The sequence below is a fragment of the Fulmarus glacialis genome, unplaced genomic scaffold, assembly GCF_000690835.1.
Source record: "Fulmarus glacialis isolate BGI_N327 unplaced genomic scaffold, ASM69083v1 scaffold13160, whole genome shotgun sequence".
Lineage (NCBI taxonomy): Eukaryota > Metazoa > Chordata > Aves > Procellariiformes > Procellariidae > Fulmarus > Fulmarus glacialis.
The window spans coordinates 164,429-189,078 of NW_009187253.1; the positions used below are offsets into that span (position 1 = coordinate 164,429).

Sequence of the window (24,650 nt, forward strand, 5' to 3'; positions counted from 1 at the left end):
GCATGGCAGGTTACCGAGGCACTTTGATTCATGGCTGGACGATAGATTATTTTAAGTAGAAGGAAAAAGGAGTCTTGGTTTTAACAGCGTTGCACTGTCATCTTGCGGTTGCAGCGCTCAATTCCTAACCCTTATTTGGAAATGCCTTGAATAAGAATTCGATGTGAGCAGGAAGAAATGGTAATTGCCTCAACTCCCGGGGCTTCGGTTTGTTTGGAGGCCTCCTTCCTGCCACTCTTGTGACAAGACAGACTGGCCTTGCCAACTGTTTCCACTTCAGTTCTTTCCATCTCTTTCCTTCGTGAGAGGAGAGCGTGACCTCCTCCATAAAACCATCATTATTTAGAAGACTTCACCTCCTCCAGACTTGCAGTACTTCTACTACGAACAGTTAGCCGAAGACACATTTTCAGGGTAGTGTTGTGTAGAGTCCTCCCTCCTGCCTGAGCTTTAAAGAGGGAATGCTCTACCACTGTCAGCTCCTGATTAGTTAGCATCTCTTTCACAACTGAGGCAAATCATCTCAAACACCTTCTTGGCTTAATCACTTTTTTGCCTCTTTTTCTGGACTGCTCAAGATACCAGCCAGTGCGGGGTTCTCCTCATAGACCCTTCCAATCAGCTCAAGAGAGCTAATTTCCCGAGCTTGTCCAAAATGTAAGAGAAAGCCCTGAGCTAGCATTCCCTTCGCCTCCAGTTGTGCTGTTCCCAGCTAGAGTGCTGCTCTCCCACCAGCCTCCTTATATCTTCCTGCCAGCTAAAAAAAAAATTAACACTTATTCCAGAAAGGTACACGACATAGATCCAGTCCCAGTGAAGTCTGACCTAATCATTTATCAGCATGAATAGAAACCATGAAATGGTAGTCAGCCTAACTAGTTACTCGGAAGCACGTAGCATGATGATACCCCTAACCTAAACCACAGATTCCAAAAGCTGCGACCCTGTCCTCCTCCTCAAAAGGCAATGCATAAATCCCCTATTATACAGATTCTTCCTTACTCTTTTACCAACACCAGGAATCAAAGGCTTAGAAATCTACGTTACTTGTTTCTCTTTGTGCTCTTCACTTCAGCCATTTCTTTCAAGTTAGAGAAGAAAAACTAATAAGGTCACTATTGTTACCTTCAGTTTCGGCCTTCATATTTGGGCTGCCAATACTTTGAGGGAATGTTTATTTTTGCAGAAACCACTATTAACATTAAAACTCAGGGGAAAAAAAATCAGAAATGGGTTCCTACAGGGCTTAGTTTAGTATCTGGGAAGAAAAACACTGTATTTTGATTAGAATTGTGTTACTATTGTCCCCCTGCATGGAATTCGGAGTATGCATACTCAATTCCCCATTTTCAGAAAGAATTGCCTAAAGCTTAAAATGCTGTAAACCATGTTTACTTCAACTTTTTTTAAATGTGGAAATTTTCGTCATCTTGCAAATGGATTACCACAGATAGACTTATGCATCAAGCCAAAATCTTACTACCAGCAGAGGGATCCTCTGTGGCCTTGGAATCCATTAATGGACCATTCAGAGTACACGAGAGTTGTACTCTAAAACTCCCAAAATACAAGATATTTATTGCAAGATTCTTTTTTTCAGATATCAGATATTTTAAAAGGTAAGAATTATTTTTTCCTCACACCTTCAAAATGGCTACATTTTGGTTTAGCTTCAGAAAAGAACAAAACTTCTTGCAGAGATAAAATGTAAAAAGGCTTCAGAAAGAGGACTGCAAAACGATGGGGATAGTATGGAAACTTTTGCAACTGACAGCTACCACTGGTGCGATTGCCATTATGAAACAAATGGACTGAAATGTGAAGTATTTTATTTGTGGTAGATTTAGCAGAGATGTTAGGGGACTAATCTGACTAATAAAGGGTGCATGGGAAAGTCCAACCGCCAGGTATAGAGATGCCCCTGAACCCAGGAATCGATAAACTCCAGGAGACAAAGCAAAACCAAACAAAAAAGGGGACACGACTGACAGATTGATATCACGGGAGTAGGAAAAGTTGCAGTCTCCCCAGAGGGAGAAAATACACGTGTATACACAATCCAGACAGTGTCAAAACTAAGCTGCTGCTGCTGCAAGACTCCAAGAGCAGGGTGCCTTGGCTCTGTTTCAGAGAGACCACCTCTAACAGCCGAAGACAGCTCGATGGCTAATTCAGTCCTTCGCCTCACTTAGCGATACTGCCAACAAGGCTGCTAATTAGTACTAACTGTGACGGTGGTTTCTGTGATGTGGACAGCTGTTTGCGAAAAGCTGGACTGAGACCACCAACTCACTTCAGACAGGCCACTAAACAGCCATCTGAGGGTAACCACTAGGTTGCTAGCAACTTGGGTTAGATTCAAACTAGTGACTTGGAGGTGAAAAGGCTCCATATTCAATTACCAGTCCCCTGAGTCATCCCATCCACCCTCTGTAGTTATTTCAAAGTGCTTTGGTAAGCAATATCTGAGGACATTACATGTGTTCAAAATGCTAAAAATACACGTCTAAGAGGGCAGGGAAAAGATCAGATCACCCAAAAGTAAATTTTCCTTTCTGTTTAAAAAGAAAATAAAGGGAAAAAAGAAAAAAAAAAACCCCACGATTCTAACACTTCAAGCTTGTTTTTTAAAAAAAAAAAAAACCATAGAAAGTCCTCCCCTGCTTTGCCATTTCAATTCATTTCTTGCAAATATTATTAGAATACTAAAGAAAGAGAGACTTTTCTTGGAAAAAAAAGTAATATTCCTTTTACCTTTGTATTTTCTGAATAGCCAAATCAATAGTAGAAACAAGGGGAAAGCACTTGAGGGTGGGGGTGTGAGAAGGGTAGCAGGAACAAAACAAAATGCTAAAAGATGGATTAAAAAAAGCCCCACGCTGAAAATGACAACTCCCAGGGATTCCACCCAGGGCTTCTCAAACTTGCAGATTTGTTTTAAGAGCGACGCTGCCCTCTGGTACCCCGGGATATGGTATTTTCAATGCAGCTCCAGAGGTCCACCAATCTATTTTTGTCACCTATCCTAGGATCTGACAACTCTCACCAGGGGCTCCATTAAACAAGCCTCCAGTTTTTAAACAAAGTGGATTTTAATTGAGAAGCACCTGTGGCGAGAGAGTCTACTGGCATTATTAAAAAGCAAATTTATCAAGTGAATCATAGAGGCAGGGGGTAGGGGAGCGAGTGTGGAGGGGGGGTCCACACATACGTCATACCTGCAGCACAGTACCATTCCTTTCATAAAACTCCCTTGAAGAAATGTGTAGGATTTGACTGCACCCCACGAAGAGTGTTTTTCCCAACAAGCTGTTCCCAGGGTGTTGAAAAGCTATCATTCATAAAAAATTATTGAGGGGGAAGGAGGTAGCAAAGGGGAGTTCAGAAGGCCAGGGATGCCAGTGGAAACCACAGAATGAGACCCTCTGTAAAGCACGCACCTGTTTATGGCCACCATAATAGCTTAACTAGAAAGCTTAAAGTTCCAAATTGTGGGGGGTGGGAGAAGGGGGGAAAGAGGGAAAACATAATGAAAGCTTGTTCTAATATCAAAATACACTTTAACCCATGGAGTGCAGGCTCACAACGCATGGCTGCAATTTAGAATAAAGCACTGACAATGCAAAATCCACAGAAGTGAGGAGGACACTCTTCAGACACATCTTGGTATCATTAAATAGACATGGGCTTGGGCCAAAGATTGGAAGATGCACCACTTTATAAACTATGTGACTAAAAAAACCCTGCTTATTAAATAATATTTAATGTTGGCCCAGACAGCAGTTGAGAGTAGAGAGTAGGTGCCAAGGTCTGTCTAAATGCAGTAATGAACAACTCCTGTAAAAAAGAATTCACACGGCAAGGAGAAGAGAGTGAAGCCACCCTGCAAAGATTTGGACGATACACAAATGTTTAGAATGACAAAGAATGTGCTGTAATTTTAATGACGCTATTAGTAAAATCCCTTGGTGATTTGTAACACTGTTATGCAGGCACTTTGCCCTCAGTGAGAGGTAAAAATTATGTACTCAAGCCTGTTGGTCCAGCTAAGACTTGACATTAAGGATGAGAGACTCCTCACAGGTTTTAGTCAGTAAGGATGCCTTTTTCCCAGGAAGGAGGCTAGGCATTTTCATCCATTATTCTCTTATGAAGTGGTTTTGTTGACATTTTTGCCAAGACTTCTCAAAACATTTTGAGAAAACAAATCTCAAACTGAACTGAGGGAAACCACAGGCAGGGGGAATACACATACCTCACAGAGAAGCTGGGTTTTAATCTTTTATCTTAAGTATTCTGAGCAAGGCTGGAAGGCTGCCTTTGAAGCAGAGCACTCAGTCTTGTTGACAAACTAACACTTCTGGCAGAACCTATCACGATGGGCCTATAAAAAGCAGCACAGGAGGGCTGTCCCAGGAGTTTGAAGGGGAACATGGGGTAATACAAGACAGTTGTATGTTTCTTTTCATTAGTACTGTTGGCCCAACATTTTCCCATTTATTAGTGCACACGCAATACTGCTTTTTTTTTTTTGCCTTATTCATATACATCAGCCTACTGAACCTCACTTTTAATCAAAAGTAGGAACAGTCTATGATGTGCAGAAGAAAAGAAACACATGGTGCAGAATAAAGGGGGTAAGGAACTGAACAGAAGCATCACCCACTCTACAACCTATGTCTCAGAAAACATGATTTTTTAATTGGTTTATCAAACCAAAAAAAACACAGACAACTTAGATTGTTTAGATCTGTATTTCTAGGTCTAATCTTTTTTAGTCAGCCTGTCTTATGTATTCTTCCAGCATGCTCTTTCCCGCCTCAACTTTAATTCTTACATATAACATTAACAGCTGAAAAAATTCTGTAGCAAATGTAGGTAACTTCATCCACAGTTAATGAATAGGTAACCTGAAGCAGCAAATGGATTCTTCCACCCCTCCCCCAAAACTCCCAACCCCCAAATAAAAAAAAAATACATTGCAAAGCCCAGCACAAGACACTGACCTTGCAACGTGTGACCGTAAGTCCAGGCACTCCAGACAGAACATTATAGGTTCTTACCAATCCACTGTTCTTCCTAGGCACTGCTCTACCCAAATTCAGTATCACTTCCTGACATTTCCAGTAACAAAATATTTTTAGAAGTTACTGGGAAGGGGTCATCACTTACCATTTAGTAGTCAAGCTGTGAATTATATAAGTAATTAGCCACAGGAAAGTCCTTTGTCATGAATTCTTCCCCAAGCATTACTTCCCTAATTTTTACCCAATTTGCCCATAAGCGATTTATCTTACAAAAGCCCACATACACTAGTTTCATGATGTTTGTGAAAAATGTGTCAAACAACATATTACATGCTAATGCTCAAACCGATTTCTCATTAAAGCTGTTTAAATATATTTAAAACAAGCAATATATAAAGGATTTATCATGAAAAACCAAGAAAATGCTTTTATAAGCATTCATTAAATGCTCACAAAGAATAGATTTTAAAAGGTATGTAATAATAGAAGGATTCGGCTTTATAATATCTTTCAGCAAACACAATTTCAAAACCCAAACTGCCCAGGCTAACAGCTGAAAATCCCCTCTATACCCAGAGTTAGGACTTGATATTTAAGATAAATTACATAATCCATATTTTTTTCCTTATTATTGTGCTGTGAACACAACATAAACAATGTATTTCTGAAAAAGAGGTCAACAGCAGAATAGCTACCAACATTTGCTATGCTTATGTTTTAGAGTTAACACCACCGTTGAGAGGATTGTTCAGTTCACACATTTCAAATGTATTTTTGAGATTTTTTTCCTTAGGCTTTTGTGCCTACTTTGATCACATTTTCAAAACCCCATTAGAAGAAAACCTTTTAAAAACAACACCACCAAAAAACAGATTAGAAATTGGACTGTTCATCTTCTAACAAATATTGACTACGAATGTGTGTCAAAAGTGTTATGATGTTCAGCAATCCTGAATTATTATAAAACACCCCACCAAAACGAAATGCATTGCATAACAACTCTATAAGTGGACAGACAGGTTGAAATACTTATTGAATGACAAAGTAAAAATTCAAACAGAAATCCCTTTTGTGCTATTGTGTCTCCAAACTTATGCTTGCTTATACTCAAAAACGATAGAAAACTTTTAAGTTTAGCATAAACACGTTATGGAAGTCACCTGAAGTTTAAATAAGACCAAGTGCAAATTACAGTGCTAATTACTAATGGAGCTGCAGTGATGTCTCTACATCACTATTGGTGAGGCGTTAGCTGTGCTTCTGAACTGATGTGAGATGCCATGCAGAAAAAAGAGGATGAGGTTAATTCTAAATGCTCTAGACTTCCACCTGTCTTTACCTCCAGCTGCTTTTTCTTTTCCTATGAAAAGACAGGAAAAATTAGAATTCTCTGATTTATTTGTATGTTTTCTGTTTTCGATTTAAATATTTTAGCTATTTAAGTATTTTCTGTATTATATACTACTTTTAGAGTAAGCTGTAAGGCTGCAGAAAATGCCGAGCCAGATAGCAGAGCAGCCTTGATTCCAATAAGGTAATTAAAAGCAGTACAGAGTCAATCCTGTCCAAAATAAATTTGGGGTGAAAGTACATTGCTTTGATCTTAGTCTGGAGAGGGGAGGCTCTTTCTAAAGGATACCTTTTGGATAGCAAACTTCTACAACTGTCAGAGTCTAGGAGGAATGATGCAAAATAATCATACCCACTCTTTTGTTTTACAAACAGACTGATAATGTGTTCCCCATCGTCTAGAAGTTCTCTCTTGGACCTGAACTACTCCCTCTCTCACCCTCTGAGATCCATTTTTATTTGTTGCTGCCATCTCCAGTCTAAGCAGCTCCTTACTCCACGTTAGATGGACATCAGCAGGCAGCTCACAGAAGTGCAGAGAATCTCTCAGTTCTCGATTTCTTTTGCCATGCTAGTGAGGAGCAATAGCTGTTGAAAATGTCCTGTACAGACCCTGGATTCATGACTGGAACAAAGACAATGCAAAAGCAAATTCAGCAAATTTAGTAGCTCAGCTCTCACAAGTCTCTACTTACAATGTATAAACTAAGGATTTCCAGAGCTTACAATGTGGCCAAATTTGGACTGGGTTATGACAGAGGAAAATGCATAACCCTCATTTATATCAGGAATAGTTAGTCTTTAAAAAAAATGATTTTAGGGATACTATTAACACATACAAAAAACAATGCCAGTTTCTCATCCTCATAAATTACTGGATCTTATCAGAAATCACTGTGAGAGAAAGTTCCCGTAAAGAAGCCAATTAATCCTAAAGCAGCACAGAAAATTTCCACTGGAATGGTTACCATTTGGCCAAACTACAAGCAACTGGAACCGGATCTTAACATGGAAAGCATCCTTTAACCCTAAACAGAGACACTGCTAACAGATCTGCCCATAAACAACAACGACCTAAATATCTTCCACATGTAACACAGTAAGAAACATTTGTCTTCGGGTATACTTTAAAACCAGCACGCACACTGTTACCCAGCTGTGACCTCAACATACTGCAGCGAAACTCTAGAGGAAATCAGGAAAACAGTGGCAACTGAACTATGCAATTGCTTTCCAGGGGAAGGACACTGGAGGTTTGCAGAGCTCTCCCTTCCACAGAGCGATGGGCAGTGTTATCAGAACCTTGGACAGCACTGAAGGGACGCCACCAACGCGGCGCTCGGCCCCGCCGGCTCCGGCCACTCTACCCACGGGACCGCAGGCACTCGCCCGGCCCCCAGCACACCCTCCCTCCCTACCCCGCTGCCACTGCCACCCCCAAATACCAAGGGGGTGTATATTGCATAGGGAAGCCTTAGGGATTTTAAGAAGGAAGTGAAAAGGCATGGGAAATTCGCTTCTTCTGCATTACTTCATAAACCCCTCCCCCCCGCCCCCCGAAATTTAACACGAACTTAGGGTACTGTAAGAAGACAGCAAATTCTAAGCCAACATAAAACAACGATATAGATAAGGCCAGGTAAAAACAAAGATTTAAGGTAATTTTGGGTACAGCCTCCCATTTTTAATACTTTTTCATTTGCAAATAAAGGGGAGTTTTTTGGAGTCTCACTGTGCAAACACTCACACCAAACTCAAAATATAAAATCAGCTGCTATATAAAGATTGTGACAATGGTATTAACTGCCTGGGGTTTTATTTTTTGTTGGTTGCATTTAAAAATGTATTTTACAAGTGCTTTAGGCAAAACAAACCTAAATTATTAGAAGCAGTAAAAATTCAGAACTTTGCAAACATTTAAGCTTACTTCTCACAACTTGCAAGAAAGCTCTTTAAAAATCTGTCCACTTATGATGAAAAACCAACTCTCTATTCCCTTTTAATAAAAAATAGACCTTAAAAAAAAGATCTGATCACTATTGTTTGAAAGCACTCGAAAGCAATAAGATGGTCACAAGACTTGATCTGACTGTTCTGCCCCTTTACAAACTCAATAAAGCTTGCTTTTTATGACTGATTGCTGTGCTGTATTAATCCCCTAGCATATAAAACAAGCCTATTGGAGACTGCGACTCCACTGGGGGAGGACAGGGAAGCTGTTGTGTTCTGAGAATTAATCCATCTAGGAAAATCAAAAGCCAGCCACTCACAATACAGTAATCAGCATGTTCTCCACTGTGAAAGCCCTGCATTTCCCATTTAGAAAACACAACTATTACTCCTTTATGTAGTGAAACACACAAAACGCTTTTATTTATTTGTGTTTGTTATTATTTGGCTTATATTTATGGGTTTGTGAGTATTCCATTGGTGGGTAGGTGGGTGCACAACCATCAAGTTTTTTTTTTTAAAAAAAGTCTATTCCCAACTGCTTAAAAGGAAAAAGGGACTCCCACTGCTTTTTCCACAACCGAAGTTCTTTCTGGATTTGCTTTGTGAACAGGATTTTAACTCTTTATTAGCCTAAATAGAAGGAAATTCTTTGCATTTTTTTCCCTAAACAAAGTTCATTTTCTTCTCAGGATAATTATGTTTTTTTTTTTTTCCTCACTTTGTTAAATTATCTAACATAAGTTCCCTAAGTAGTGGTGCTGAAATAAAAATGTTTGAGGTTTTATAATTACTCAATTGAAAATTACATCACTTTATTTCTAGGTGCTATTATATTTGATGTTCCCTTGTTAGCAAAAATTTAATTCTTTCCTTTTAAAGTTGAATGATGCAGCCTTCCAAATAAAACCTTTTTTTTTTTTTTTTTTTTTAAGAGTAGAATTCTATTTTTTACCATTTAAGTGCTAGAAGTATGAATTTTCCATTCTGCTATGGAGATAAAGATTAAAAAACCCAAACAAACCCAGCTGTAAATCTTATGTGACACAGTAATTAAACTGCTAAATGAGTTCTGGCCTAAACACAAAAATTAAGGCTTCTGGAAACCATTGAGAAACCACAATCTGATAGACCATGTGCTCAAGAAGAACCAAAACCATATATCCTTCTCCATTCAGCTACCAAAAGGCACCTACCTGTATAAGAAATTACTTTATAAACCAGCACTTAAACACAACATGAAATGTTCCTGTCAAATTATTTTACAAAAGCAAATAAAGCACCTTAGTTATATTCATATTTATTCTTTGCTAAAACAAAGAGCACATTTCTCCCCTATTTGTTTTTAAAGTAAGAAGTCACTACAAGCAACAAAAGTTATAGTCTTTGTTCCTATTGCCATTATCCCTTTATCCACAGCCTTTACTTAATAAAGACAGCAGTTTTATATCATTGCCTTTAAAACCAACAGGTGACTAAAATCCCACTAGGTCAATTCAATAGTCCCACCTGATCAGCATGGTAGACATGGAAATCTTACAGTTAACTTGAAAAGATCTTAGCAGTCCGGCTATACTCCCCACCAGTTTTAAGCATTACTATATATTTCCCATAGTTCAAAGTACCATGTGGGTTTTTTTAAATTTTTAAATCAAAAAGCGAATTGGAGGAGCAAAAGCTGATGCACATGGCTGAGTGTCTGTTACATGTACACGTAGTTTTAGGACATAAACCTCCCTTTCCATTTAAGAATGGCATTAAATGACAATGATGACATGAACAATTTAACTTTCCTGGGACCTTCCTGTTAGACACAACTGAAGATAACCAAATGACAACAAGGATATACAAGTGCTAGTAATATCAAGCTGTTAATTCTTGTTTTGCTTAAGCATAGAGGATTACATTTCCTGGCTACCAGGGGAAAGCTATGGCACACACAGAGTTAACCGTGCCCCCCCGCCCTTTCTTCACCCCCCCTTCTCCCCCATCTCATTCATGCCACATTCCACAGTGGCAGGGTCCAACAACAATATAGGAGGGTACCCAAAATGAAGAGGCAGGGCCTTCCATTCTTCTGCCTCTCTTGAATTAATTAACTGGAAATGAGTTTTGTCAATGTTTTGGAAAGGCAGAGGGGTGAAAAGAAACTGCTAGAATTAATCACAGTGAGAAACTACCTCTTCAGCAGTCTGCCAGAGTTCAGAAAACCCATGAGAAGTGCAAAATAAAAGGAAAGTGGGCTGACTTACCATCCAAAGGAACAAATAAAATTCAAACAAACACCCAAGTCTCCAAAACAGAGACATGCCCCAGTGCAAAGGAATGTAGCATCTGTTGCCACAACAGCTTCAGCTTTTTTTTTTTAATATACTTATCATGAAGACTGAAAGGTAACAAGGTAGAAAAGACAATTTACTAATAATTTAAATACACAGAAGGCATGTTGTGTTCAATTCACTAAATATTTATGTAGATCCAATGTTCCACTGATCCTTATATAAGCAGAGATATTTAAGCACTGTGATTGAAAATGAGTAACTTTTATTGTTTAGCCCTGACTCAGCATGGATCTTTTAAACGGAGAAGGCAGACTGCAAAGCAGTTATTTCTTTGTTGAGTTTTTAATGATAATTATCTCCAGGTTCAGCAATGGAAATTATAACAACTCAATACTGCACGCATGACATCTTTCTACTAACGAAACAAGAAAATAATGAAATTTCAACCATATGAAAAGAAGGATCTTCTTCCATAGGTTGATTTATCTAGGTATTCAGAAAATGTGTAGGTATCCTTCTGTTTATGACAGTGAGGCAGAAGTATCATTTGGCAGTTTTTCTGAGAATGAACGTAACACTTCCAGCAGACTGGAACTAAAACTGAAGAAATCTTGATTGCCTGAGCAGGGAAAAATACTTTAAAAGAGAAATCCGCTTTTAATGATTTGACTGTTCTTAATTTTTTGTTCACGAGGGCTTTTTCCTGACAGATCTCAGAATTAACTTGTCATCTCGTTTCTCTATCTCTAAACCCATACTCTCAAGGGCAGAATTGTCTGCCAGCCCCTTCTCCTCCATCTGTGCAATAAGCTCTTGGTTTCTCTCATTCTGTTCAGTGAGATTTCGGATAGCATATACTGCCCACTGGTTCACAACTGTTGGACAAAGTTAAGGATCATTTATTTATTTAAAGATGAAACAATGCTTATTTGAATTTATTACTGCATTCCCCTCCTCCTGCCGCCCCCCCCCCAATCCCTCAAACCCAGAAAAACAGTAGAAAACAAGGGTTAGAAAAAGTAAAACATTTACGTGCAATGACTCTGAACCTGCAAATACTTGCATATGAGGTAATTTAAGTTTAAATGAGGTATGTCCATTAACTTCAGGCAAGTTTACTAGGTTTTATCTTGAAAAAAAAAAAAAAAAAAACAACAAAACACAAAGGAACTGCAGGAATTAAAAGGACATATTGTTTTAAACCAAAATTACAGTTAATTGAAATGTTCCAATGATCTTCCTACTGAGATTTAAAAAAAAAAAAAAAAAAGAGTCAGTCACTGTGTTTACGATCCGAACACTTCAACACTACACTTCCAAGAACTGGTAAACAAAATGAGCTGTAAATCAGGTACAAGAAAGATGACAACTATTATTTTCATTGTGCAAGTTGAAGAAATGTAGAAAAAGAGAAACGCATTTTATCCAGGTTAACAATTGAAAATAGCACAAATAATGTGGGAGACAGTTAAAAATATTTAACTTCTAATGTTATCTAAACTCAGTTCTTTGTGCCTGTGTGCTTTTACAAACTTGCCAACAGAACAGACACTAAGATCACCAGCAGGTAGCTCCTGTTCATGTTTAAATGGGCACAAGCTACAACTCATTCACCTTCTAAGGTGGTCCCTTGAGGCCAGGATTGAGGCACATGTCAGGGCCATAGACAAAGGATTTAAATTCCCAGGATTATCAGCCAGGCATCTTCCAAGCGAACTACAGTGTTCATTTTATGAAGCGTCAGAGATGTTAGCCCCAATTCTGCAGCTGAAAAGCTATGTTATGATATAATCTTTCCCAGGTTACCCATATGGGAGGCAAGCCATTCTGAATCACACAAAAGTGGTTTGCCTGCAGGGCACCAATTATTTACTACATGTAGCTTCACATCCAGTAGAAGAGTATGCATAATTTACTCATCTCCTTGACGTCTTTTGGGTTGGACAGTGTCTAAGCACAGAGATAAGATAGTGTTCTTATGGGCATTTGCCAGGGGGTGACTGGAGGGGGAAAACTCCTCAGTTGTGGAAGATGGCAACTTCAGCCAAAACAATAAAATACAAGAACTGGACTTTCTTACACCATCTACCGTGACAGCATTTGGAAAATCCAGTACCACTGCACGCACATTCTTACAGTAGCAGTCTTGCCATTTTCTCTGTGCACCTTGCACTGACTGTTGTGCCTACCTTGCTGCCACCTCCAACTGCCCCTCAGGCTTATACACTTTCAGCAGAGGCAGTCTTTCATGCTGGGTTGTTGGAGGCACCAGGCAATGTGGATGAACAGCAGCATGTAGCAGATGCAGCTTTCTTGATATAAGACCAGGTCCTGCCTTCACAAGCTTACATTCTAAGAGAGGGGAAGTGATAAACTGAGAATACAGGAGACCAAAAAAAAAAGTTTATGACCAAACCTAACCACAGCACTACTTAGATGCCAAAAGAGAATAGAGAAGGGACTGAAATAAGAAGCACACGAGTAACCCTCAACAAAGAAAGAAGGGTTTAGATGAAGAGTAGCTTGGACAAACATCACAAGAAACATACACACTAGGGAACAATCGTGCACCGGCATGCATCAGTGAAACAACCCCTGCCTTTTAATACCAGTTTATATTTATTTTCACACTCAAGCAGCCCAGAACTCAAAATCAAAAATGGCAAAGCAGTAACAACTATAGGGCTTTTTTCCAACAGAGTTCTTCAGACTTTTGTCAGGAAACATGCTGCACTCCTCCTTCGTTTAAAAAATTCTGGTGTGAGGTAATGACAGAGGAGAAAAATTAAGAAAAAAAAAATTATATGTCACATCAAAGCCTTAATAGGTGAACATGAGAGAGAATATCAATGTATTCTCTTCTGTCAGTGCATCACTACTATAGTTAAGTGAAAAGACAAGTGCCAAGCTACATTTAAGTTACATAAGCTGAATATTTCCACTGAAGATTACATTCGAGTATATAAAACAACAATAAAATACCAACTAAATAAAATCATATATGAGCAGAATCTCACTCATCAGCTCCAATGGTGAGAATAAATTTCAGAATAGTAAAGTATGCAGGCTGATGAATGCAAACGAACAAAGGCTGATACCTGGCATGTCTTGCAGAGGTCTGATTTAGGGCATTTCACGAGTGCCAAAAAGTAACATGAAGTTCTCCCAATGGACCGTGAGAAACATGCTACCACCCTCCCTGGCTCTGCTCCTGCGATGAGGAGCAGACTTGTCTTGTTGTATTCCTAAAACACAGCTCTGCATAAAATACAGCACTTGCATAACAGAATACCTCCTAAAAAAATACAAATAATTTTCAAAGAGTGACAGTTCTCAATCACGCGAAGTGCCACACAGAGAAAAAAGTACTCCCCCCCAAATTTTTTTTGTATATTAGCCTTGGGAATAATCCTGTTACCATCATCTTTATGTCTTTCAACACAAAAACACCGCTAAACCCCACAGCAAATGATGTTTTCCTATTATCACATCCATTCATGCTTACATAATATCTAAGACATCCCCATTATCTTATGAACTCTATCATCATTATGGCATTTATCATTATTGACTACTGTAGCTGAAGCTGCAAAATGGTTTCAATAACGTTTTCACTCATTCAAAAACTCTTTTCTGTATGTAGGTTTTCCATTGTAAATTCAGTCATGAATATGCATGATTTCCCTTGTTCGCATGCTGTGTGAGGCTAAGACCTTTGGATGGCTGTGTGCAGACCTAGACAGACTTAAGTGTCAGCAGAGATTAAAGCTAGTCCCCAGCTAATATTCACATTACCCTCTTGCTCCTCTCCAAAGATAGAGACACAGAGAGAAAATTAAACATATTCTAGAGTCTCTAATCCTACCAACACTTTAAGCACTTTATTGTATGCTCAGCTTTAGAAAGAGAGCTTCTAAAGTTTCCATAGTTACTACATATAAGAGCATGAGCCTGTTTGTTGTGAAACTGCATGAAAGAAAAGAAATGCAGCAAGCACAGTAGATATGGTTGCGTAGACTTGTCCAGATTTTTCCAACAGGACATTATTGCACTCTCAAATTAATTAATATTATAGACAAGTGAAGATTACAATATCCTTGTCACAGTGCAGAGGGCATACAAAAGAAAGAAAAAATTTCATTTTATTTTGCAGGAGCTTTGTTACTAGACTACCTATGTTTAGGGAATGAAAGCAAACATTTGCACGCATTTATAGCAACTCTTTTTTAAAATCCTTCAGTACTGTATGCTATTCCTATGTTATTTTGACTTATACAAACAATAGTAAAACTGAATCAACTTGCCCTGTGTTCCATACTTCTGTAACATCTTCATGCAGCAATTTAAAATTTATAATCTAAATTCTGCTGGGTCATAACTTCAATTGTCAGGGAGGGAGGTATACAGGGAGAAAGGAATAGACGTAGAGAAAATGTGCTAGCAATCTGCCTTAAAGGATGAAAAATTTTACTATCTGGAATCAACATAAACCAAGAAAATCTATGCCACTAAATCCTGTGAAAGTTTTGCCACTGACTGCAAAGGGAACTTTTCACAATTCTCTTGTTTCTTTTCATATGGATTCTGCTACAAGACGTTGCTAGAGTCAATGCTAGCAATAGCACAGTGACTGTTTTATAAGTTTAATGGTGTGTGAAAATACAACCGCATACTGTCAGGAGTAGCTCACCAATATCCTATTGCGATGCATTACTGGAGAGGAGGACTTGCAAACCATTTCCCAAACAGAGTATTCCAGCTTTTCATTCTTATATTAGGAGGTTCAATTTGGACTAAATGTTATTGGCAAGTCTCTTGCAGCCATCAGGACCTCTATGAATTGTTCTATAAAACAAATTGGATTCTATGGATGAAAGACAGTAAACATAATTATTAATAAGGTTTGAATCTGACAAGGTAGATATACAGCAATGCATAAGTAATGTTGAAAGTATGTTGCTTGGAAAAGGCAAACAGTACGTTTTAGAAGTTAAGTATTATCATTAACTAATACAGGATACTGAAGAGTGGTGACAAGGAAAATGAAATACATACATCTGTTTTCTTAAGTCCCTGTGATATTTATTAATACTGAGGAATTTCTAAATATAACATCCTTTGTGGAGAGTTTGATTTATTACATAGTGTAGATACTTTTTTTTTTTAGTTAGACTATTTCCTGTACCACAGTTGATTTTCAATAATTAAATGATTACTTAGGAAACTCTCTTCTGTAAGAGTCATTTGGCTTAATGAGAAAAAGAGGATATTCTTCGCCCAATTCTATTACCTCATTTAAATTAGAATTTTGACTATTTAAATATTAACTTAATTTTAATCAAATATAGGAAGAGATACAAAACCTTATAAAGAAAGACAACCCACATGGGTTGCAACCCTAGTCAAATGGGCTCTTTATGCAACAGCTAAAGCCACCCTACTTCTCTAAGAGCTTTTCTGGAACAGGTCTATAGGGCTAAAACCCAGAGATAATGAAAATACAATTCTTGTTAATTATATTTCTTTCCGGTCTTCAACAAGCAATCCAATTATCACTAAAACTTCTGTAGACAGGAATGAAATACTAAAGCGTCACATTAGAAGAATTACTTCCACTTACAGACCTGACTGGACCACACTGAAAAGACATAAACCATTTCCCCTTCAAGTCTTTCAGTCCTTTTAAGTACTTTTGTTTCACAGCAACTTGAAGATAATTCTTCTCACCATTAAAAGAGGTCTCTAGACAACTGTTAATCACAGTTCAGATCAATGTGTCGTGATTGACCACACGTAGTAGACAGTCAGGATTTTGGTCCCTTACAGTCAGCCAAATTGCTTACAAAGCTCTACAAGTTTCTTCCTGTTAGGGGTTTTAATAGTTTTATGAAGTCCTAGAAGTGGTATAAAATGATAGCAAATCCTTACAACTCCTCCTTTACCTTTTTTACATAACTTTTACTTCTGTTTAAGACGTTACCAAAAACGTAATCACAGAAATGTAAGAACTAAAGGTATTATCTTAATTTATTTACTCATTTTAAAGAAGCTAATTCATACTTATAGGATTAATATTTTGGATTCTATTTATTCCCAACATTAAATTATCAGCATCAAAACACTTCAGAAATTCAGCCTATACAAACTTAAAATACTCTGCCTAGAAGTTAGAGTAAAAAGGTCTAAAATATGGCAGTTGCCTGTATTTTTATTTATTCCATATGAGTTATTATCATCTATTACTGCAGTCACCACATTCTGGGTTTAAAGGCTAGAAACAGGCAGTGTTGCATCAGCCAGGAATGTTCTTCCTTCCCCTGCGTGACCAGGCTCTTGCAGAGCAGACACAGCACAACTCATCTAACCTAGAAGCCTCCAAGGTGGAGAGGCACCACTGGATGCTGAAGAGGCATTTATTCCTGATCACACTTTTTAGGGATAAGATTTGTAACACTGGGGAACCTAAAGCAGAGGTTCATTTCTGCTACAGATAACTCTCACCTGGTCCAAGAGACCAGTAGGAGGGTTGGACCATCCACTGCCAAACAAGCATCAATCTCCACCACTACGTGGCAGCAAAGCTTCACTGGACATGCATGGAACAAGAAGCCTGCAGCCAGCCCTTTCCTACTCCTTACTGGGACAGGAAGACCAGCGTGGGCTGCTGATGCTTACTGCAAACACTCCCCATACAAATTTGCCTCCACAAAATATTTTGGTAAAGACAGAAAGCCTATCCCCAAAAACCTGAACTGGGGTTGGCAGCTCAAATTCCACCCTGTAAAAGAACATTGCTTTGCCAGAGAAAGATCTCAAATGATACCATCTCAGAAAGACAAACGGGCAAAACTACTCAGTTTAAAGTAATCAAAATAGTTTCAATACTAAGGCAACATTCTCTGTAATTCATAGTCTACAGAAATTAGGAAACATCCATACATTTAATTGTACATTAAATATTTTTTCCCAGTTCCCATGCCTTCGCTAACCTCCCACATCCGTGGTTATCTCTTCCTCTAGCAGACAAACACCATCTTTCTGGCTACCTGTATTTATACCAGTCTCTGAACGTCCTACCTATCATCTGTAACGATGAATCCATTTCTTAAAGTGTGCCTTGTGGGATACAGGTTTCTTTAAAATGGGACTGATATCTTCTGTATAATCAGACAGGCATGTTACATCTCATGTATAACTTTCAGTGAAAGTTCACCCATTTAAGTATCTATGGCCAACAAATATACTTTAAGACCAGAATGGACGATTATACCTCTTTTGCTCAACAGTTCTGCACAGAACACAGACGACCAAAGGTAAGTCAGTCTTGAAATCACGCTTTTCAATTCTGTTTCATGTACAAGATATTTTCATGCCTTTTTCTGAAAGACATCCAATCTTGATGGGGGATTTCACTGTGTCCCTAAATAAACTGTTCCAGTGGGTAAATATTTCATTCATTACAGCCTGTGATTTATTTCTGGTTTAGATTTGTTTAGAATTGTTTCCAAACACTGATTTTCATTACAGATTAAAAAAAAAAATTCACAGATCATAATCAAGGCACTTGGTAAGCATCTTTTGCATGAACTAAAGACAGAAACCGAGGGAGATATTCCAAGGTTTGCGTAATTCTTGTACCTCTTCCCTCCATTTGTATTTTTTCAGCATCCCTTTTGAAGCACAGGCACCAGAGCTATGTAACAAATTCTGCCAAAGTTTGCTATATGGCTGATTACAGATGCAACGCAGTTGCCTGCTCCTTCTGGCTATTAATAATTCAGAAAAAGTGAAAAACAAAAGCTTACAACATTCAGCTGCCCTCTCACTCCTAGCTACACTCCTGCAAGAAGAGACCAAGCACTTTCTCCAGGTTATTCAGAAACACATTTTCAGCACTGTCCAATTCTGACACCCAGACCCAAATAATGACGCTCATTCTTCGTTCCAAGGCTTGACTGCTTTTAACTACATACTCACTTCGGTGATGTCCAGCTAAATGGTACACAATGTTCATTAAAGTGCTGTTGCTGTTTACTACTTCAGCAATTTGGGTTACTAAGACATTTCTTACCTAGAGCAACGTGGGGATTTTTCTCCCCAGATCACTAGTATTTCTAGGTTAACAGATTACACAAGGCACCACTGAACAGTATTATATACCCAGATTGCTATTAGTCCTTAATGCCTGCCAGCTAAACAACATTTAATCCATATTATATGTGCCTCCTTTCATGCTCTGTGGGACTTAAAAGCACAGTGCCAACACACCTTAGTATACTATGAAGTTAAACACAAAATTTCGGTCAAGTACTCCGGAGCTACAAAAGCCATAGTACATGTTTAGCTATGTCAGGCTATTTTTATTATAATGTCTCTTATGCCAAAACTTACAGAACTTTAAAAAAAAAATTAAGCCATAACCTCTAGTTTGTTTTACTTTTTCCTATACTCAGACTTGTAATACTAGCTTAAAACCATGAATATGACACATTCATTTTTGCTGCTTAGGCTGCCAATTTTTTTTTAAATTATGACTTACATTTTTAATAGAAACCCATAATTTACGAGTAACTATAAATCATCTGGTTTTAAAACAGAAAGAATCACACTCTTGATCAATCTCAAGCTAATGCTCCACAGTTACAATATTCTGTTCTTACAGTCCCTTCTATTATGCTAATCCCATTTTAAGAATTCATAACAACTAAATCTGTTAGTTATCTATAAGGAGTACCAGAGAGTTAGCAGGTTGTTACATTAAAAAGAAAAACCTTCAATTGCTGTTGCCTAACTGTTAAAAATGCCTTAGCTTATCTTCTTTTCCCAGGTACACAAAAAAATGCAAAATTCCATTAAGTTGAAACTCGTGTATCAAATTACTATTAAAACCTACTGCAAACATTGAGATGTAAAGCACTAAAGCATAGGGGGATGGCAATTGTGTTCACAAACTGATTAAATATCAGGCAGACTGTAGTAATTTTAAATTTCCTTGGACATGTAAAGAAAAAAGATCCACCTACACACAGAAATATATTCATGTCCATTTATATGCATACATATAGAAATAAATAGCTTTTCTAAAATGCTTTAAAATGGAAATTATAGAAGTCAAATAAAACTTTTAAAAATTTGGCACTAGACTGAAAACCCCAACCTAGTTAATACCTGAGATGTGGTCAAGCCAATTATAATTTAACACTCTAAGGTAGATGACAAGATAAGCTGACTCACAATTTGGATAGAAGCTCTTTTTCTATTTATAATGTCTGGAGATTAATCTATTTATATAGATTCAACAAGGATCTGTATGCCATCTTATCTACCAGCATTGTACTTGAGTATTTTATTGATTCAGGGTCTCTGAATAACTTATGTGGCCTAACTCCCACCCCTGCTGCTTTTGGTAATTTCAAACGTCACTTTATGACAAATAATCAAAACAATGAAGGTAAATGAAACTCCAGTTCCAGTCTCACAGACACCAGATGATGTCCAATGTGCATCCAAAAATAACAAAGGTTAAATAAATGGGTGTTTTGAAAGATGCAACTAAATTATAACCACCTAAGATTTTTCTCCCATGTTTTGCAAAATAGCCATTAGCCACAATTATATCTGCTACAATTTCAGGAAATAGTTGCATCTCCTTGAAGAAATCTCAGAACACCAAGAGACAAGAACAAATCAACAATTTCAGTGGAATGGACTGCAAACATATCCTTAGTGAGAAAGGAAAGGTTAGATTTTGGAAGCCATTTCGGAAATAGAAAGAACAAAGTCTACACAAAGATCTGGGGAAGTGAGGGAAAACGATTTAAGGATCAGGAAGGAGCTACATAGGACAATGCATTCGCCAGCTGAAGTTACAGATTGTTTTAATAATAGTGACCAAAAATGGGACAACAGAAAAATGTCAGGATAACGATATTATGCAAAGCATTGGCCATATGACATCTGAATATTCTTTGGAGGCATGCAAGAAACAATGTCAAGAAGACAGACTGAAATATGATAAGGCAGTTGTAGAAGGCATTCCATTCTCAACAATATTTTTGAACCACTCCTAGCTTTATTTAAAAAAACCAAAAACCTTTGGGTTTCAAATTTCTAGTGCTCTGTCTCAGCCCAGAGGGGAATTTTTCAAAAGAAAGTCTACAGAAAAATCAAGCAAGCTGTTTGAGCTATAAAAGCAGTGAAATATTATATTTTCTCAGTTTTTTTTTTTTTTTTTTGGTGCTCCTGGTAACTAAAGATTTGCTTTCTTTCAAGAATTCAAGCCTGTCATGAATTTAAATCCACCAAGAGGATTAGGGCAGAGGACAAATATGACAATATTTGGTTTAGAAATAGAGTTATTAACTTTAATTCCTCACTTCTACATGCATGAGTTGGTGCCTACAGAGATTACTCTTCTCAAGGGATTAGAAATATTATAATGTAACATTTGAAAGAGCCTTCTTGCATTTTGTATACCTCTGTTAAACTTTCTCCAGCTCTAAGAGGGACCCTGTACATCACACAGGTTTCTTAATGATGGTAATTGTCACTTACTGGACCTGGGTAGAAGTGAGATACTGAAGAATAGACTTCATATTTACATCTCTGCAAATCTGCTTTAGTAATTTATATAGTCTTAAGAAAATTAATATTCCCCTCCCCCGCCATGAACTCTAAATTTCAGTATTTTAATCATCCTGCAGATGTATAAAATAAATTGCATCCTGAAATTATGGAATCAGCAACCTGAAATATACCATTAGGAATTATAACTTTATTAAATGTCCAAACACAAAATTTAATCTGTGGTCATTTCTGGAAGGAAAAAAAAAGGGATGGTGCTTCCATTTCCCAGAGTATCTTTTTCTGTACTGCACACCACACTCCTCCTGTGGTCTTAAGTCTTTTTCACGTTAAGGAGAACTTTGCATTTGACAAGAGAAAATTTGTTCTTGGGGAACAGTGTGGATTACTGATATAGCTAGTAGATGTAGAACATCTCACAAGAAAAATTCACATTTTTGTTTTCATTCTAAAGTAAACATTTTCTTACAACAAACACTTCAGAAGTGCAGTCTTTGAGTCAGAAGTTAAATCTACCAAACATGCTTAATCCTGACGTGGTAGGTTTTCTTCTTGGTTCTTCACCTTTAGGTGAGTTCTGTTCCAAAGAGTTTGCAACATACAGAAAAGATAAACAATGGGTTAAGACATGGAAGTTGTATTATCCCAGCTCTTCAGATGTGAAGCCAATGTCAAGAGTGATTTAAAATAGGATTAGGTTACACGAATGCCTCCTGTACCCTTTTCAACAGGGACTATGCACCTAGTTCCTCCCCCTTCGGAGCTTTACAATAATCCCACTTTGGAGACTTTACTCAACAGCATATAGAAAAATCCTACTTAGAATGAAATCCAGACCTCTTTAGTCCATTAATGCTTCTGTAAGAACAAGACCAGTTACTTCCAATGCTTCTTTCAAGAGTGTAAAGATGATCTGATGCATAGTGACAGAAGTAGGCATTGGCGGGCAGATGACCTTCCCAAATAAATCCAAAAGCAGTGTTTGGGAATAGCTGTGTTTTTCCTGTTTCACCATGAGAAATAATAAGAAGGTTGAAGCCTCTTGGGAATCATTTAGGAAACTGGCCCACCATTGTAGCTAAAAAAACCCCTTATCATACAACACTGAGGGATCCCCTTGTGAGCCACACAGACCCCTGGGCTCCATTAGTATCTAACAAAATACAGCTATAAAGAATTCACAGCAACTTGCAGGAACAGGATACGATTTGGTCTGCTGAATAAGGTGAAAGAAATAAGCCCTTCTCAGAGACTGTTCTTGCTCAATGAATAACCACACTTGTACCTGTTCCAGTTTCTAGTCTGACCAGTTCATCCGAATATAATTGTAAGATAGAGAAGGAGCTAAGGTTTGCGCATATGCCACAAACCAGAAATCCTCCACTCTCTCCAGGGTTTTAGAGAAGAATTCTCAGCATGCAGGAGTTGAATTGGACTGAACTGGAGTATGGCAACATAGTGATTTCTTCTCGCTTGACCATTTTTTTCATTCTAGTTCCACCTATGGTAGTTGGCTGACCACTCAGTTGATATTTTGTGTTGTCTTCGGCACTAGGAACCGAAAGGCCAACAAATTTCTGTTCTTTACCTGTGCTGACAAGTCCCGTTCTTCCACTGCCATCTTCAGCCACTGCTGGGTCACTAAAAACTTACTACCTATCTTTTTGTTAAAGTCATAGTGACAATCAGTACTGGTTTACAGAAAATAAGATTCTAAGTGCTCTGTGTCCGAGGATAAGGACTGCAGCAGCAGCAACCTGTGATAATGCAAAACTTTAGCCATCTACCAAAGAATACACTTCCATTCAGCCCAGGTAAACTTTGGACTTACTTGTGCAGCAAGGCAAGTGTCAATAGGATGAAGAAAAGGGTAATTTCTTCCAAGTGGGCAGAACTTAACCGGGCATGAGGAGGTCATTACAGTTTTCCTCAGTAGTCTAGGTCCTTTGCACTGACCATATCCACTGAAATAACATGATTTTATGTATGCTTATGAAAATGCAGAATCAAGTAAGTCACCTCCAACTACTAAATGCATTGGCAGTGCCTAAAGTGAGCTTTTCAAAGAAAGGCAGCCATTACTGATGTAACTTTATGCTGTATTTTCTTGCCAACATACATGAGATAGCCACATTTACGTGAAAATGCTCGACTGTATGATGATTTACTCTAAAAAGTCAACTTGCACTCCTATTTTTGCTTTCTACTGGCTTCTATTCAGCTGTGAGGCTTTTTTTACAGTATGTGGCCTGTTTTAGGTTGCACTCTGTAACTTAGAAATAAAATGTCTCACAGCTCCCCCAAAAGTCTTTGCTGGCATCTCACAAAAACAAACTGCCATTGTTGTAGACCATAGCAACTTGATTTCTTCTAGCTTTAGCCAGAAGTTTCATGAACCACAATTATACTTGCTGCTGCCATGAAGTCAAAAGTATTTTCAATATACCTCTCAGATGACTTTCAGACTGAATATAATAGAAGAAGCTTAGGGAAGGAGTATCTGAGAATTAACTTACATTTTCTACATTTTCATCCATTATTCAAACTAAGGGGCCTATGTATCGATAACCACAGCAACCACACGTTTTCCCTTCATAAATGCTGAAAATTCTTACTCCTAAAACATAGCCAGCTGGGTGTTTACTCATATATATAAACATATATATGTGTGTGTACAAAGCAGGATATTTTTTCTTCAAGTATGACAGCACTTTCGGGTCACAGAAAGATATGCCTGATTAGGGGTTAATATAATATGGACACTTATATACGGTCATTCCAATTAAATTCAGACATTCACAAAATCAATTTATCAAGAGACCTACTATAAGAATCTCAAAAGGGTAAGATTGGCAAGCATCCTGAAAAAACAAGAATATTCCATCTTCAAAACTGCATTTCACTTCTGATTTTCAAGTTTTACCAGTTTAACTAACAGCTATTACATTGTAGTACTTTGGATAATATGTTTTTTCCTAAAATAGTTATAAATATTTTTAAGGACAGCCATTAAATTAAAAAAAAAAAAAAAGGAAAAAGAAAAAGAGAAGGCACATCTTTGTGTGTAACTCATGAGCCTAAATTTTAGGATGGAGCGAATAAACAGACAACTTAGTTAAGGTAAACTGAAAAGTCTTCAATAATAAACAGGTTAGTTTATTTAAAGGCTTTCATAGGCACCTTTTTTGTATGATCAGGGTCAATAGTCTTTTGATCAGAATGGGCTAGCCTCCCTCCTCATGTTTGCCTTAAGCAAGTGGAATCTGTGAAAGGTCAGAAATGAAGCTGGAAGGAGCAAGAGCAGCTTAGGATGAGGTAAAAGACAGAAACAAAAAGAAGGGATCTTGTCTGATGCTGGAGCCTGCCAGAGATGAGGAAGATGGTGGCTCAGAGAGCAAAATAGAAGATATTTTAATTTAGAACACCTTTTCAACCCAAATAACCTGAAAAGCAGGAT

General features: G+C 37.8%; 1 protein-coding gene across 1 annotated transcript in view; it reads right to left on the reverse strand.

The window, feature by feature from the left end:
- Nucleotides 1-11,296: 11,296 nt before the first annotated feature.
- ATXN10 (ataxin 10) overlaps nt 11,297-24,650 on the reverse strand; it is a 99,395-nt gene continuing 86,041 nt past the window's right edge. The window contains exon 10 of the mRNA XM_009574517.1: nt 11,297-11,484. Coding sequence (XP_009572812.1) covers nt 11,297-11,484 — 188 coding nt within the window. The remainder of the gene's footprint in view (nt 11,485-24,650) is intronic.